This window comes from Macrobrachium nipponense, chromosome 8, assembly GCF_015104395.2.
Source record: "Macrobrachium nipponense isolate FS-2020 chromosome 8, ASM1510439v2, whole genome shotgun sequence".
In the NCBI taxonomy this organism is placed as follows: Eukaryota; Metazoa; Arthropoda; class Malacostraca; order Decapoda; family Palaemonidae; genus Macrobrachium; species Macrobrachium nipponense.
The window spans coordinates 81621539-81640034 of record NC_087203.1 but is presented as its reverse complement, the minus strand read 5'-3'; the positions used below and the strand labels follow the sequence as shown (position 1 = coordinate 81640034).

The window sequence follows — 18496 nt, the reverse complement described above, 5'->3', positions numbered from 1 at the left end:
TTAATGGTGATCTGATTTATGGCACTTTTGTAGCGCCATAAAATTAGAGATTTATGGCGCCATAACAGACTGAGTTTCAGTTATCGGCTATCGGTGCCACAAGGTGCCGAAAATAGAGTTATGGCACCATAACATACCTAACATAGGCGCCATTTATAGAAACTCGGCACCTGCCAAGTTTCTGTTAATGACAGTTTTCGCTTATCAGCACCCTGCCGAGAATGGAACCTCCGGCGATAACCAGGGACTGCCTGTACAAAGAAATAGAAAGGACATGTATAACTATAAAAATATTTGAAAAGGCATATATAACTCAATACAAATATAAGAAAGGATATTTATAACTCAATACAATTATGTATTAGAAAGGATATTTATAACTCAAAACAATTGCGTATTAGAAAGGACTTGTATAACTTGCTACAATAAAGGGATTTTGACGTAAGGAAAAATCTATTTCTGGGCGATTGGTTCGTGTCGCCAGCGAAATATCCTTTAAAAATCCATTATTTCTAAGGTAAATGTACTAACACATACCAGAGAATAAATAAATAAAGAAAAGGTCAGTACTACTGACTCGCTCACCCTCCAAGAGGTGGTCGGTATGAACACTATGGCGAGTGAGACCACTACCACGAACCGCTTGCCAATAGAAATCTCCCACTACAAAATCCCCACTAGAGGGGAGCCGACCCACAGAGTGGGCAGCAACTACTGCTACTCCATCCCATGCTGCCGACTGCTGCGCCTCTGGTGGCCATCCTGAAGTTAGCAGACAATCTTGAGCGTTGGGATGGGCAGGGCGGGATTTCGCTGGCGACGACGAACCAATCGCCCAGAAATAGATTTTTCCTTACGTCAAAATCCCTTTTCTGGGCTCAGTTCGTGTCGCTGCGCGAAATCGTACCAGAGAAATAGCACAAGATTGTAAAGAAGAAATAAAACAGACAAAAAAGGGTCTCAAATAAAAGATAACATAAAATGAAGAAATATAATTGCTAATAGATATAACATATACACAATGATACAAAATAGAAATATTACTTAAAATTAACTTAAGGTTAATAATATTCTTAAAATTAACTTAAATTTAACATATATATACAGGGCTTACATGGATATATGTTGAGATTAGTATCTGTGTATAGTTAATATGTACAAAGACAATTAAAGCAATTATAACAATAAATTGAATAGAACAAAACTTCAACAATAATATAATAAAGGAATGTATATGACTTAGTATACAAAAACCCGTAACCATTGTAAATAAGATGTGTCACCCTCCCCAGCATATAAGGGGATCACATCAAAGAGATCATTATATACAATCATTGTGAGTGACCCTAGCAAAAAATAAGGGGGCACCCACTATACCATCATAAGAGCAGCTAAGACTCAAGGTAAACGTAGATGAACATGGCAGGTATAGACGAACTGTTGGGTGAGATAGGTAGAAAGGAGAAACTGGATCTTCTACTAAAGATTAAGCAGAGTCGGGGGAAACTATGTTACCCGCCGCAACTGCTGAAAATTTCAGAGCTTCCAAGGACTTTAAGTAATGACGCTTAAATACTGTCGGCGATTTCCATCCAGTATACTTTTTAAATCATCGAAAATTCATGTGTTGGAAATAGTTAATTGAGGTGGCTACTGCCCTGACATCATGTTGCTTTAGGGAAGGAATCAGGATTGGCTTGCTTAATAAAGTACAGGATCTGTTGCCTGATGCCTTTAATAGATAAAGTACCACCTTTTTCTCTCTTAAAGAGAGGACCCGATGAGGATGAGGATGTCCTGGACAGAAAGGCTCGTAAGGTCGATACTGGACAAAGAGAAATATCTTGTGGAAGGGGTACAACCTTCCACGGTTCCCACCTCATCAAAGGATCTTCATTCTTTGCTATAAAACTACTTTCCGGAGAAAGTAGAACTTCCCCTGTGGGAAGAAATTCAACATGATCCGGATCTCTGGATAATGCCGACAGTTCTGAAATTCTAGCTCCTGAAGCCAAGCTTAATAAAAATAGAGTTTTTCTTAAGAGCATTATAAATGAACATGTCGTATTATCTGTTCTGAAGCCAGCTTTAGAACATCATTTAAGAACCATGATACTGACGTAGGCCTCACTGAAGGTCTAAGTCTAGCACAAGCCTTGGGAATAGACGAGAAGTAAGAGTCTGTCAAGTCTATGCTGAAACCGAGTTGAAAAATCTTTTTCAAGGCTGACTTGTTTGTCGTAATAGTGCTAGCTGCTAAGCCTTTTTCAAATAAAGATCTGAAAAAGGATATAGCTGATTGATTGTCATGATTCTAATATCTGATTCTCTCAGGAGGTTGCTAACTTTTTGACTGCAGCATCATACTGTCTCAAAGTTGAATCTCTTTTATCAGATTCCAAGAAGAGAATATTTTTGAGGATCAATATTCGCATCTCTTTTAGCCGCAAACTTCATGAAGTCCATAAAGTTAGGGTTTTTGAGAATTCCTGAGGAAGCGAACACAGTCTTCGTTTGTACTGACTGGGAGAGCCTGGGATTGGGAATTCGAAGAGGACGAAGACCCAGTTCCAGAATGAGAGGGTACCAATTGCTCTTTCGGCGGCCAGTCTGGGGCTACTAGAGCCACTTGACCCTTGAACATCCTGAGTTTGTTCAGCACCTTCAGGAGAAGATTCACTGGAGGAAAGACATAAATCTTCTCCCAGTTGTTCCAGTCTATGGACAGGGCGTCTGTGGCATAGGCCAGAGGGTCCAGGTTGGGGGACATAACATGGGAGTTTGTGGTTCGCTTGGGATGCGAATAGATCCACTTGTAGACCTGGAACCCTCCGGAGGATCCATTGGAACGAACTGTTGTCTCCAGTGACCATTCCGACTCCAGAGGAACTGATCGGGATAGAGCATCTGCTATGACGTTTTCTCACTCCAGCTATATGGGTGGAGGAGAAGGGTGCCAACTGAACTTGTCCGCCAGGGAGAAGATGGCTACCATGACATGATTCAGATGACGTGACTTGGAGCCTCCCCTGTTTACACAATGGACTACCACTGCGCTGTCTAAAACTAGCTTTATGTGGGAGTTCTTTGGCGGACGTAACCTTTTTAGAGTCAAGAACACTGCCATTGCTTCCAGTACATTTATGTGAAGCTGACGGAACTGGGTGACCAGGTTCCTTGAACCTTCTTGAACTGAGAATATCCTCCCCAGCCGCTTAATGAAGCGTCCTGTGGGATGGTAATCCCCGGAGGAGGAAACTGAAGGGGTACTGATATTGACAGGTTCTTGACTTTTGACCAAGGGCGTAGACGATTCCGCAGAATCTGAGGGACTGATGATAATTTGTCCCTGGACCTGACATTTGCTCGTGAGCGCCAGATTCTGGTTAGGTCTTTCAGTTTGGCTTTCATCAAGATGTTTGTCACTGATGCAAACTGGAGTGAACCCAGAATCCTTTCCTGGGTTCTCCTTGAAGCAAGTTGTGTCCTAGAAATTGCTTTACTGACTTCGCTATTTCTTTTCTCTTGGCTGATGGAATCGACAGAGTATGGGAGGATAGATTCCATTGAATGCCCAGCCACTGAAAGTTTGACTCCGGAGTGAGTCTCGATTTGGTCCTGTTTATCTTGAACCCTAGATATTCCAGGAACTGGATTACTTTCAGTGTTGCTTTGCGACATTCCTCGACTGTTGGAGCCCAAATTAACCAATCGTCGAGATACGCTACTACCATGATCCCTTGCGATCTTAGTTGTTGGACGACCACTTCCGCCAACTTCGTGAACACCCTGGGTGCTACGTTCAGACCGAAGGGAACTACCTTGAAGGAGAATGCTTGATCTCCTATCTTGAAGCCCAGATAAGGGCGAAAGTGTCTTGCAATAGAGATATGATAGTATGCGTCTGTAAGATCGATAGAGGTGGTGACGGCCCCACGGGGAAGTAAGGTCCGCACCTGCGAGATGGTGAGCATCTTGAACTTGTCGCAGCGAATGGCCAAGTTTAAACGGGGACAAGTCTAAGATTACCCTTCTTTTTTGTGAGCCTTTCTTTGGAACGCTGAACAAGCGCTTTTGAAACTTTAATCTGTTGACTCTCGCTATTGCTGCCTCCTTCTGAAGGAGGTCCTCCGCATACTCCGTCAATTCTTTGGATGGAAGTTGAAGGAAAGGTCTGGGTGGGGGCGGATTCGCCACCCAACTCCAACCAGGCCTTTCGACACAATACTTTGTGCCCATTTGCTGAATCCCCACCGGTGGCGGAAGAGAAACAGCCTCCCTCCTACCTGGAAGTTCTCATTGATGCTGGTAGCCTCCGCGGCCTCCCCGGAAGTGTTTTTCCTCTATTAAGGGACCTTCCTGATCCTCTCTGACGAAAGGATCGCTTACCTCTGCCTCCCCTACCCGAGCGGTCATACTGGCTGAAAGGCCTGGGCCTCGAACACTTGGTTGAAGGCTGGGGAGACAGCGTAAGAGGTGGAAGGTGAGGCTGGGGGGAAATCACATAGATAGGCTGTGATTGGGCCTTGGAGGTAGAGGGTTGGGCCCGCCTGCACCAATGGAACAGCTGAAACAGGCTGGGCGAAGCATTGCTGTTTCTTTTGGTAAGGCTGGAAACGTCTGGGTTTCCTCTGAGCCTTACCCCTCACTGCTTGGTCTTGGCGTCTCTTTGCAGTGAGACCCCAACGATCCTTAAGGCTTTGGTTAAGCCTTGTAGCTTCCGCCTGGACCTCCTTTACCATTGCATCGGGGAAGAGGTCTGCTCCCGATGTTTGATGATGAAAGCAACTTATTCGGTTCATGCCGAATAGTTGCTTCCTGGAGGACATGCTTCCGACAATTCGTTCTGGCTGTGGCGACTCAAACATGTCAGACTGTACCGTTTGAGTCAGTGACTTGGTGATCAGCTTGAATAATAGTGGCTCAGAACCGTAAGCAATGGTAGCCACTTCTGTCATGGCCATGGAGTTAATAGACCGTGGCCAGCCTAGACTTGGCCTCAAAACTCCGCCTGAATGAGGCTGTCCGAAGTCTAGGCAGCTTCTCACCAAACTGCTCCATAGCACAGTCCTGGTTTGACTTTGCCCGCCGAAAAAGTGTTGGGCAGGTCTTCCCATAAATCTCCGGTTGAGGGAAGTAAAGGAGATGTAGGGTCCGCTTCCTTTAGCTGCGGTAACGGCTCCCCCTTTTGGGCCGCTGGGATAGTGACCGTAGCGATCTTGGTAAGGAAGGGAAGCAGAGTTCCCTCTTCCATTGTGAAAATGGTGAATGGACTCTTAAAGGGTTGTATTTTCGTATTAGAAACAATCCATGTCCTCTAAGCACCTGAGCCATTCTCTTTGAGCCTGGTCACGTGAATAGAGGACTGTCTCTTTAGGGACCTTGTCATCTCGCGTCATGGCAGCGGCAGTGAGTCTGGCGTAGCCAATGAACGGCGGTTGTAGATCCTCCGGGTAGAACTCGAAGGTCCTCAATCCTTCGAGTTCCACACTCCGGGATAGAAATAAGCCCGTCCTGGAAGGGGGCGTATGACGCCACCCTCCAGGGGTTATTCATAGGAACGGAGGCAGAGAGTCATGAGGTGGAAGCTGAGCTATACCTGTGCCGAAAGGTGGGGGAGTAGCTAGCGGAGCCTGGCTCAGTTCGGCGATAATGTTATCCTGGGAGTTAATCCTGTCGGACAACCGGGAGAACATCTGCTCCATACTGTTTTTGAGAGAACCGACCAAATCCCCCATGTGTTGCAACAGACCAGCATTGGGATCCAAAGCCGGAGCTGCTGCGGAGGTGGTCGGGTAACTCTGAACAGGTACCAAAGGAAGAGGAGAAACGGCTGACTCCGCCGGAGTATGTGATCTCTCCTTGGAAGATCTACTCCTTGAGGATTTGTTTGAGCCGGACCCAGAAGCTCTAGGACCTCTCTGCTCCGGGTTCGTAGCCGGAGACTGCGAGATGTTGACGCCGACGACGTCTTTTAGACGACGACGACGTCTTACTCAGGGTTTTCACAACCGTCTGTCCTTTGACCTTAGGTCTTACGGAAGCATCAGGAGAAGTATAAAGGAGCTCAGCTCCTGTAAAGCCTTGGAAGGAAGCTGGAGAGTTTGCAGGAGTAGAAGACCCAGTGGCGCCCAAGGGTAAGCCCTTGGGCGTCCAACGTACTCATCTCGACCAACAGGTCGTCAACACCTACCATTGGTTCAATATTTAGATCCAGTGTCGCGACTTCCGACGAGATGTCCTGGCCTGGTTCAGTCAACGAAGCGGCGAGCTGCTGCTGAATTGCCGCTATAGTCGGGGCTGCCTCTTGCTGGGTCGACGTAACCCATTGACTTGCCGCCGGGGAAGATCAGGACCGCCAACCTCTTCTCAAGGATGTAGGGCTGTCCCTTGGCGGCGTTCTTGCCAAAACCGCCGACCCAAGCCCGCAGGGTTGCCAGGGCGGTGTCTCTAACAGCGGGAGCCTGGAAGAGAGGGTATTTGTTAGTTTTAAGTTTAAACTTAAAATTAAAACTTAAGTAATAGGTTAAACTAAAATTATAGAGGATGCGAGATCCCATATAAAACAAGCTTAAGTTTAAAATAAGAGATTAAAATTAAACTTAAGAACTATAACCTTGTAGGGATTAGTGAACGGGGAGTTGAGGAATACTTACCCCGTCTAAGAGCTGGCTCACCAGATCGTAGCAAATAGTGCAGGTCTCGTGAAACCAGACTTGAAGGTTCCCGTGCGGAGTCGCGCATGGAGCATGGGATCTGCAGACTTCATGCCCACAGGGGTCCTGGAGCATGGCATTGCATCCCGGATGCTCACAGTTTGGTGGTCTGTAAGTGAAAAGATACATGAGCATCCTAAAAGATATCACTTACAGGCTAGAGGTTTTAAAAGAACTCCGCTGCATGCCGGTTGAGCGCGAAAAGATTTTGGGCATAACCCCTCCCTTACCGCCTGAATAGGCTAGAACCCCCGGAGAGATCCGGTGTGGGCAGGAAACAGAGGGATTTGGCTTAAGGTAGCTTAAATTAAACTTACTATAGTTTAAATTAAATACTAATACTTAAACCTATAGCCATAGAAACGTACGGACTAAGTCCGGGTGCGCGGCGGAGATCGTGTCGCGATATCAGCGCGACGCGGGTGGGTGGTTAGTAAAGACCAACTGTATGCCGCAGTCCGCCCGCAGCAGGGTGAACTAGCACCTTTCCACGTGGATGCCGGAGCTCCGTAGATTAAAGAGCACCAGTAAGCTGGGAAAGGGCGAGAGGGCGAAACAGACTCGAGCTAGCAACGGAGCGACGAGTAACGACGGAGGGGGGGAAGGCCAGTCCCCCCCCTTAGTCATCCGAGCAGCGTGCCGTGAAGCCAGAGAGCGGTCGAGTCCAGTCTGGGTCGTCCAGCCCCCCTTACTTCCCTCCTGCCTAGGGAGAGAGGGAGGCAGGCACGGGTATGTGGAGCGAGCGTGGACAGACCAACCCTCCCCCCCGGCCCTATGGAAGAGCGGGAGGAAAGGTGATGGACGGCGTACTCTGCTGCTCCGTGATCACGTAGTGACCACGGAGCGGTAACATGTAATACAATAACACGACAGCCTAGGATAAAGCAACCAACTAATCAGAGAGATGTATAGAGAAGCAACCGAACTGAAGAGCGGAAGCAATAGAGGTGGATACCAATAATACATAACCTAGGCTACGTGAAGCCAGACGCCGTAGGCTAACCTAAAACATAAATAATCAAAATCACTTAACGTAAAGAAAGAAAATAAATCAGTAGGAGAAAAAATCCAGGAGTGTACGACTAACTCGAAAGAAAGTCTACCACTCAAAGCTAGCCGGGGCCGATACTAAGATGCTGTGGCTATGGTCTGGATGGAAGATGCTACGCAAGGTGAAGAAGACATGCATGCATGACATAAACCCAGTAGGCTGGACCCCCTTAACATACTAAAATAGATAACTAATAATAGAGCGTAATGAAATAAGGGAAGGTTCTGGGTATGGAAGACCAAGAACGAACCCGCCACGAGGCAGAACCATGCTGCCATGCTTCCGACCTAGAGCCCGTATTTATACCTAAAAAACGGCAAATACTGACTCAAGGGCGGAAAAAAAAAACCAAATAGCAATAACAACTTATTAACTTAACTTAGCTGCTGCGATGGCTGTACGCTCCATGACGAAATAAATCCAAGATAGGGGCACAAAAAACACAGAGCAAAAAAAGGGCACGTATATACGCGGTGCGCTAACTGAAAAGGATGGCCACCAGAGGCGCAGCAGTCGGCAGCATGGGATGGAGTAGTAGTAGTTGCTGCCCACTCTGTGGGTCGGCTCCCCTCTAGTGGGGATTTTGTAGTGGGAGATTTCTATTGGCAAGCGGTTCGTGGTAGTGTCCTCACTCGCCATAGTGTTCATACCGACACCCTCTTGGAGGTGGGTGAGCGAGTCAGTTGTACTGACCTTTTCTTTATTTTATTTATTCTCTGGTTATGTGTTAGTACATTTACCTTAGAAATAATGGATTAAAGGATATTTCGCGCAGCGACACGAACTGAGCCCAGAAATCATATTTTATGCATGTCTAGGAAAAGAGGACTCCATGTAGGGTTGGAAATATTCACTTTCAACTTCCAGCAGAAGTTACAGAAAATCTTTCAGAATTTTTTGTGCATGTGCATTTGTTATCTTCCTAATTCCATTGACTTTTTTCTTTTCTTTATTGGCCGCCCTTAAAGTTTGCCCCATCTCCAAGTGTTGTTAATGTATATTTAGCCCAGCCTGTAAGGGTTAAAATAAATTACCATAATCTTTAACTAATTATATCAGTGTTTTACTGTAAGGCTAACAAGGGAAAGAAGCATTGTGAAGGAGAGTGATACTTATACTTTTGTTTATCGTTTATCATAATCTGGCATTCTTTGCTGCAAAGATAACATGTCTAAAAGCATCTGGGTTGGACATATGTTAATCTAAGGGACTCATGATATGCCTTTTAGTATCAAACTTAAATATTAATAAAAATAAATATTTAATCTTTCATTTTGATCATTTTGATGAGGAAGAATAAATCTTGTCTTAATGAACAGTGTCTCAATTTTCAGTTAGACTGTGGGTCCTTAATTTTTCTGGATTGCTTTGATTGATTTTCTTTTATAATACACTATGAAAGTACTAAATGTGAACACTATGCAAAGACCCTTTAAAACAGTCATCACTCAATAGCAGTACATATGTAGTTAAGTCCAGTATACACTTATGAATTCATCCTGGATTAGAAGGAAGTACAGAAGTCTTTGTTATGGATAGTCTTCAAAGCCACAGTTCCTCAGTCACTATCTGCTAAGTACTATATTGTAACATCAGGAACCTCAAACCTTAAGTCTGCCATATATAGTATACAACTACCAGTCTACCAACCTGCTCTTCTTGCTCATAAGATGGTAGTAGTTGCCAAGAGAAGGAAACCCAGTGTGGTTGTACAATCAGCTTTTATTATTGATTACAAGTTGAAATTGGAGAAAAACTGGAAGCCCAGTCTTCATAATTTGGTTAACAGTCAAGGAGACAGAATTTGGAATTTTAAACCTGTTTTCCTCCAGGGCAAGCAATATGCTGTACAACACTTATACACCTACATATTTGTAGTGTTTTTATGCATTCATGATGTCTGTGAAACACTCATCTAGCTCTAGTGGGAAGAGGAAGGCAGTTTCTCTTGAGGAGAAATTAAGATATCCTTTGATGCTGGTCAAAGCTTCTGGTCTCAGTGAAGAGACAGAGAAATTACTTGTTACGTGGGTGGAAGACCATATACATATGAAAGGGAATGACTCTTACCCTGCTAGTGATCAGTGATCATTTATTCTAGAAAGATTGGAATATTAACTGAGTGTATACTAGAATGAATAATGTTTACTAATATTATGCCAGGGTGTATCTGTGATTTGCATATGTTCTGTTTGAAATTCCTTTAAAGCTACAGTGCAGTACATTTTATATCTGTCACCATTAAGTAATTACTGTAATCAATTTAGTTTTCTTATGTGCACACTATTTTAAAACTTAAAAATTACTTTTCAAGATTCTCAGATAATTTTATCATCATATTTCCAAACTTTTAATTTGTTTGTGTTATTTTCTTTTCATTTCAGATAACTATGAAAATTTATGGAGATGAGGCTGTACCTGTCAATGCTAATGCCTTGAAAGAGATTCAGACAGCCTCTGACCTTGTAAGGGTTGTGCAGAATAAACTAGGGGATGTAAAGCGAAAGCTTCTTAAAGTTGAAACTGAAGTAGCTGTCGAGTCCTGAAGTTTTGTTTAATTTCAGTGTTTGTTGAAACTAATTTTGTTCCAAATTTGTGTAAACATAATTTTCAGATTTTTTGTACCTTCATGGTTTATTTGTGTTTTTTATTGTACTGCACATTCTTGAAAGCATTTACATATAATCAATATAGCTTTTATTGGTGAAACAAAGCATAGTCTCTCAGTATATTGATTTTAAGGATACAGACAAGTGGATTTTTTTTATAATGAAGCAATTTAACTGTGAATTAAGGAAAAGTTAACTTATGAACTGAGAGCATTAGTTTCATTGTTGGTAGCTGCTGCTCTAAAAAACCATATGTATTGTTTTTCCAATCTCTCGGCCCCTTCAGCCAAGGAGAGGCATCTTTAATTGGAAGGGTATTGGATGTACTCTCTTTTATTCATGCTTTTATGCATAGAAAGATTTTTGCTTTATAAAAAAAGAGCTGTTAAGTATACTTTCTTGTCCTTTATACTATCGAACTTGAAAGTTAAGGACACATGAAATAATTATTACTATTTTTACTCTAAATTGTCTCAAATTAAAAGGCTTCTTTTATTTAAAAGATGGCTGCTCATAGGCTGTCTGTCTTTTGTTTTGTTGTACATGGATAGGATACACTTTAACACAAATTTGTATGCACAATATAGGATAATCTTTATAGAATCACAAAGTAAAACAGTCTATTTAGGGTACCTTGGATAATTAATGTTTTGCAATTCCTATGCAATTAACTAAATTGACTTTGCATTAATACATGACTTGGCTCTTCCTTCAGCCAAACTCTGAGTTTTTAATTTTCAAGTGCCTTTTCTTTCTTCCTGACAAGATATAGTACAAATCACATGGTAAAAAGTCTATTTTGGGATACTTTGGGCAATTACTACCATTAATAATCTTTTGCAAATGTTGCACTTATATTTCCAAAGCAAGAATGGCCTTGATATAACCATTGTTAACAATCTCAACTTTCTTATGAATTTTTTTTTTTTTTTTTTTTTTTTTTTTTTTTTTGTTTTTTTTGGTGAGCCAGATGTGGTACATTTAGTGATTTTCAGCTCAGCTTGGTAGCAGCATTTTTGTATTTTCAACTCTGGTAACTTTTGTATGTTCATCTCAGCTGCTGCTTAGAAAAACACCAATTATCCTAAGCTCCAAGTACACCAAGACCTGTAGTTCACTCTCAAAGAAACCTATTAAAAAGAGGACAATCCCTATGAAAAGTGCATGGGGGACCACAGCTCTCAAAATTAAAACATTAGGGAGGTTGACTATAGAATTAAGTTTTAACCTTACAAATTATATGAAGATGATGGAAATGTAGAAATATTACAAATTATGTGAAGATGGTATAATTGTTGGAATATGCTGGTTTCTTATCCATGTATTCAGTAAAGGAAATGAAGTTAATAAAAGCAATCAAAGATTCTACTACACTGACAAGATGATTTAAAATCTCAAACCCATTATGAACAATAAAAGGCAAAATATTTGGAATTATGATCATGATGGCAACAAGTTGAAATAGATCAAGCCCAGTGTTGGTATATGGAGTTCATCATAACAGAAAGAATGGCACCCTCAGTTAGGTTTTTGGAATTGGTCACTCTCATTTGACCCATGGATATTTGGATATTTGATGAATAGCCCACATGATCCAGTCTCTACTGTATAGATTATAAAGTAACTAGTGCTGAATGACCTCATAGGTTCCAGCACTTGGCCATTGCCTTAAATTTTATATTCATGCTTTATAAAGTAACTACATACTCTAACCATAAACATTTTTTGTGTGAATGTCCAAAATATAATTAGCAAGAAATGTCATATTTTGGAGTCAAATCATAGAAACATTGTCATAATCTACCATTTTCAATGAAGCTTTAATATGAATAAAGATACGTAAACACTTCAAGCCAGCAATGTGAGAGCAAAGTAAATTAATTGATAATAGTACTTATGTTTTTATTTTATAGTCTTTGAAATAAAAAGGGGCCACATTTTGTGATATGTTGTAATTTTCAATATTGTTATAAGAAACACATCAGTCTGAAGAGGCTACCGAATCATATTTCTGAGGTATAGTTGAACTTAAAGAATTTGTTCATAAATGAAATGTAAAAACTAGAGCAGGGTGAAGATAAAGGAACAGTATAGTATAGAAGAGAAAAAAGCAAAGCAGAATGGTGTCCAAAATAATGCAACAAAGAACCTTGAATGCCATCTGTATTGTGCCACATAAGTCAAGCTGCAGACGCTGCTGTGTTATGGTTGATGGAAATAAGAAAGTCATGGAAATTGAAGGTTGTTCATATAGCACATTATGTATATTGTACCGGATAGAATGTTTACATTTAGGTAACATTTCTTTTTTTTTCTGTTCTTCCCTTCTGTAATTCATTATTCATGGAAAAGTTTTACTCTCTCATGATTGCAACATCAGTTAAGTTACAGTAAGGAAGTGCATTTTAGCTAGGAAAGTTAGAATATTCATTTTATGAAGAAAAGAAGAAAACTAAAATTTTAATGATTAGGTAGGACACGTTTTTGCTTTTGACTCTGTTAAAGGGCATGAGGTATTAATTGCATAAATTTCAATCTCCATACTAGTCACCTGCAACAGAATATTTTTAACTTCGTTGATGAAATTTTTTTCAGTTTTTTTTATGTGACAAACTAAACACACCAAGCTTTAATGTTGTATTTCTCTCAATTTTTCTGAACCTATACGCCATACTTTCCATCAGTTGATGATGTTCTCCCAGGTTTTACTCATGATACCAAATATCCCTCCAAGATTTATTAGTAGATGGACTTTTCAGACTTAGCATTTTTATGTGTAATGTATTTCTGAAAATAAAGATTTATGTTATTAAATTTTTCCTTTTTCTTAATCCATTTACTACATATAATTTAATAAAGTAACATTTTTTCATATGCGGAACAAACCTTCAGTCTTAACAATAGTTTAGGATATTTCCAAGCGCTGCTGGTAAACCAGTTACATAATACAATCAGAGATTGTAAGCAAGGAATCTGTGAGATCTTCCAATGCCTGCGCATATGAGGTGAGATCTGGTCAAAGACCGCGTCTAAACCCCGTGATACCCAGTCTTTTCCTGACCCCCTTGGAGAGTAGACACTTTCGCTTTGCTCTCCTCCCAAGCCAGTTGTGTTTTGCCCGTGTTAATTTTTTCCAGTGTGATTGAGTGATTGTGTTTTGGATTGTGGCTTTCTCTGAAACTACTCTTCCTCGCCAGCCTATGTGTCTAGGCGTTCAAAGATTTCCTTGCTCGAGATTTTTAGCATCTGTGGTAACGGACCAGCACACCACTTGCAGTAGGTGCAGAGCTAACTTTTGTACTACTATAACGAATCCTTGTCCGGAGTGCTTTGCCTGGCCTAAGGCTCAGTGGAAGCTGTTTTACGGGAAGAGGGAGCATCATAGAGTTTCTACTTTTCCTACTTAGGAAGGCTTTGCTTATCCTACGTGTAACGAGTTGTCAGCTCCTCCTTCGTTTGTAGTTAATTCTGTTGTTCCTTTGTCTCCTTCCTTTTCTTCCATTGATTCGTCGATGGAAGTATCGGGAGTCCCACAGGCTTATGTTTTGTGTAATGTTACCTCTTCTTTGGGCTCCAATGCTCATCCTGAAGGTAGGGAGGCTTCTTCATCACGATCTTGCCTTTCAGATTCGGAGTCTTCCAAAATGGCAGCAGTTTGGGCTTCGCTTGGGCTAATGGGCACTCCCTCCTTGGAAGGCTTGCTGATGCATTTCATGAGTCCCGCTTCCCCCCTCCCCAAGCTCCTGCTGTCCTTCCGCCTCCCCCTGGCCTCTTCTATGCTGGGTTGCGTGGGCAGCCATCTTGTGAGTCGACTCCTCTAGCGAGGCCATTGACTACTATGAGATTCAGGGCCTCTGTAACACGGTTTTTTGGACTTTGCTCCTTATCAAAGCATCGGATGTAGCTGAAAGTTGACATATGTATATTTTACAACCACACACAAATTTTGACAGCATTATCAATATCGTAAACCCGATAGTTTTAATTTTTATAGAATAAAAATTATCTAGCCAACGCCATGGCCAATGATTACGAGCCAAGAGTCGAAAAACATTCATTACGTAAGCAAGGTAAACACCATTTTATGAAATGTTGCCCCGCCCATCTGCCAGACAGAAACTTTATTCACCTTGTTCCATCGGCTCTGAAACCCATAGCAGTCAAGAATGGCTAACAGGATTTGGAATTTTCCCCGTGTTTGCAAAACTGCATTTGTCTTACGACTTGTAACTTTATACAGTCAAGAAAAAGCCCGTGGCCATACTTACTATAGCCTGAATAGGTAATTATTCAGTTTATAGTTTAAATCCAATTTTTATGGTCTGATTTGAATTTAACTTAACGTGATTATAATACTTGTAGTGTCATTCAGGATTTTGAACATTTCCATTAACTGTTCACTATGCCACCAAGAGAGAGAGAAAGAGATTGTATGTAGTCAGCCTTTATATAACTATTTTTGTTAAAATAAGATTTTTATCCAAAGTAAATACAAGCTTATATGTGCTAACAGCAGACCAACAGATCATCCGATTTTTTTTTCTTCTTCTTTAGGCTGTACGACGTGTTGGATATAAAGACTTTATGAATGGCGGAACGATACATAGATGTGGGTGGGGTGCTAGCGTAGCAATACTACTGTAGTAATAGCAGTAATATACATGAATTAAACGTTTAGGCCAACTGCTGGGATCCTTGAGGATCATTTAGCATTTCTTACAACTACTCGAGAAATGAGTTCTTATAGCCAGAAGTTAAATTTTCTGATCCAACAATGCCCATGATAGTCTTCAGTGTTATCCTGAATTATAACGAGGCCAAAGTGGGTGGAGCCTCATGAAGTCATCATTCTGACGATAATTATTGGTGAAGGTTTAAAGCCAAAATACGGTACCGGCTATTTTTTTTCAGTAAATAGGTAGATAGCCAATAAATAAAAATTGCTTGACATTGGATATAGCAGTTATCAAATCAAGCTTTCTGAGGAAACTTATTTTGGGAGTTAGACTAATAATCGAAGTGTTTTTGTATTTATCAACATTTTTTGTTGGTTTGTTCATTATGACAATTATCAGTGGAGAGGCTTCAGAGTTCATAAAGGTGTACTGCTTTGCTTGTATTTACATTTTTATGTCATTGTTGCCAGAGGTCTAGCCTTCGTTACGTATAGCCAATCATCCATCGAGAAAGAGGGAAGAAATGCTGTCATAAGTTACGTAACAAGTGCGTCCGAAACCTTTTCTCTGAGTAAGTTGGCCCGTCTTCAAAAGAAGTCACTTTTACATTATAAGTACCAAATTTATTCAACCTACGTAATGCAGAATACAGTCAAAATTTATGTGTAGATATAATGTGTACTCTGAATAAGCGTTATATTTCTGAACTGCATAGATAAAAAGTTATTGTGAAAAAACCGTGTTACAGAGGCCCTGAATCTCATAGTAGCTCTGGTCATATGGAGACCGTGACGACACTCCCAGCATCCTCTCGGTCCATGACATCAGTAGTAGCAGCCGCTCCCCCTCCCGTCACTGTGATGTTATCGTTGCCTGTTATGATGCCGTATTCCACGCTCGCTGATCAGTCCGAGGCCTTGCATCAGGTAATCTTCAAGCGGCAGGACTCTGTTTTGGATGAGAAGTTATTGGTATTCGCTGTGAAGGAAACTGTGCAGGAGCGAAAGGCATCACCTCCTCCCCCTGCCGCAAAGAGATTTCGTAGAGAAGTTACAAGGAGTTACAAGGATTAGGATGTCTTAAAGACTTGTTAGTCCATCCGAGGAGACATCATGTGCTCACTTATCTGTAGGAGCAGGTTTTACTATGCATTCACAGTGTCCTAATAATTTTGTCTAGCTTTCTTTTAAACTCTTCCACACTACTGCTGTTTACAACTTCTGGTGGCAGCTTATTCCACGTGTCACATATCTTGTATGTAAAGAAGTTCCCACAGTGGGATGTGTTGTATCTCTTCAGTTCTAGTTTCCATCCATTATGTCTTGTCTAGTTTTTGTTTAATGTAAATAGGTTACTGTCTACTTTTGTTATGCCTTTCAGTATTTTAAATGTTTCTATTAGTTGTCCTCACAGTTGTCTATTTCTAAGCCATACATGTTCAGGTTCTCTAGTCGTCTTTGGTAACCTAAATGCCTGATAGATGGAATTAACTTTGTGGCTCTTGCTTGTACTCCTTCTGATCAATTTTTGTCTTTTCTTAGTGTTGGTGGCCAAAACTGTACTGCATATTCAAGATGGGGTCTAACTATTGATGTGTAGAGCTGCAGCACCATTTCCTTATTTCTGTATTTGAACTGCCTCTCTTATGTATCCCACTAGTTTTTGTGCCTTCTTTTCAGCATTTATGCACTGTTTTGTGGATTGTAAGTCCTGGCAATAATGACTCCAAGGTCCTCCTCTTGTTCTACACTACTTATGTCATTCCCAAGCAGCATGTAGCTTGCATGGGGTGGTTGTGTTCCTATTTGTAACACTTTACTCTTATCTACGTTAAAAGGCATTTACCACTTTTTTTACCACACCTATTTTCATTAGATCATTTCTTAAACTGTCCACTGCATCTGGGTCTGCTGGATTTACACCTAGTTTGGTGTCATCTGCAAATTTGGCTATCCTGCTAGTTAAGCCTATATCAGTGTCATTAATGTAAATCAAAAACAAGGGAGGTGCCAAGGACAGAACCCAGGGGAACTATGCTTGTTACATCTGCCCATTCTGATTCTTCACCATTTATTACGACTATTTTCTATAAGTTAGCCAGTCTTTGACCCAGTCTGCTGTTTCTCCTACAATTCCTAAAGCTCTACACATGCTCGACATGATCAAGCCAGGTGTCGGGTTTGCTACCGTCCCAAGTCCTAATGAGGGTTCCTGTTACGGACTCTTGAGATCTCAGAGACAATGTTACGGTGTCGAAATATCCTGGAAAGGGTCGACACAGTGTTAAGGCCTCTGAGAGAGGTCTGCTTCAGGTTCGATATGAAATAATAAAAAAAAAATATTTCAACACTAACAGTTGAAACTGGAGATACGAATATAAAAAGAAACACTAACACAACAAAGGTTTATTTACAAGCTTACTAACAAAGGTAAATGCAGAATGGTATCTCCTATTTACATTAAAAGATAGAATCTTACACTGCATGAACTGGGGGAACAGTGAGGCAATTCAAATACATGCTAGTCAATTTGGCAATTCGACGCGCTGGCTTCATAAATGTAGAGCGGCAATTGCAGTCGTCCTCTTGACTCCGTATTGCAGAAACTAGTCTACTTGAAAGGCAGGAACTCCCCAAAACCTGTAGCAGGACCTTTTCTTCTCTGAAGTCTGCTCGACGTCGAGAAAACACGGCCGTCCACTCTTGAAGACGACTAGACCAATATCCAACCAACTCTCGAGCAACTTTTTTTCTGATTGATACTTCGTCGGTTCCTTCGTCGGTTCCTTCGTCTCTAGTCTCTCTCTGACGATCACTGCTGCTGATCTCTCACTGATAATCTGATCTGTGGCTCTTACTAACTGGTGATCTCTCTTACGATCTCTTCCTTCTACGATCACTGCTTCGTCTGTCGTATTTATACGGCATTCAGGGGGCGGAGCCTACGGCGAGCGTCACAGACTCCCGAGATTACTAGAAATACTTAGATGAATCTAGACGAGGTGTTGCATCAAAAATCGCGGCGTTTCTCACGTCCCGACGAGATCCACAACACTCCTGCTGATTCTAGAACCATTATGATAACAGGCACCTCCAACACATTGCGCTAACGCCTCCTTGCTGCCGAACTTCTCGAAAATGCGTTCTCCTTTCCTTTATCTTTCTTTGCTATGAAGCAATTACCATCACAGTTCCCATGCTGTGGAGGTGAGTGTGAAGGAGGAGACACAGGGGGCATGGCACTCGGGGGTGCCAGAGTTGGAATGCTCTCTCAGCTGCCTCTCTTCTCTCTTTCTCCCTTTCTGCTGCCTGGAATGCTCTCTCTGCAGCTTTCATTTTATTGTTCACCCAATTTATCAGTTTTGTGCCCTCCAGCCCCATGACTCTTCCAGCTTCGGTGGAGGCCTTAGCCTCTTCCCGTGCTGCGTGGGAAATGGTAGTCTAA

The 18496-nt window shown here is 41.7% G+C and overlaps 1 protein-coding gene across 5 annotated transcripts in view; it reads left to right on the top strand.

Annotated features, from left to right (window-relative positions):
* Positions 1-11312, top strand: part of LOC135222887 (coiled-coil domain-containing protein 77-like) — a 343870-nt gene extending 332558 nt beyond the window's left edge. For all 5 annotated transcript variants that reach the window (XM_064261256.1, XM_064261254.1, XM_064261257.1 and 2 more), the window contains one exon: positions 10152-11312. In XM_064261256.1, the coding sequence (XP_064117326.1) occupies positions 10152-10313 (162 nt within the window). In that variant the 3' untranslated portion in view covers positions 10314-11312. The remainder of the gene's footprint in view (positions 1-10151) is intronic.
* Positions 11313-18496: the final 7184 nt, after the last annotated feature.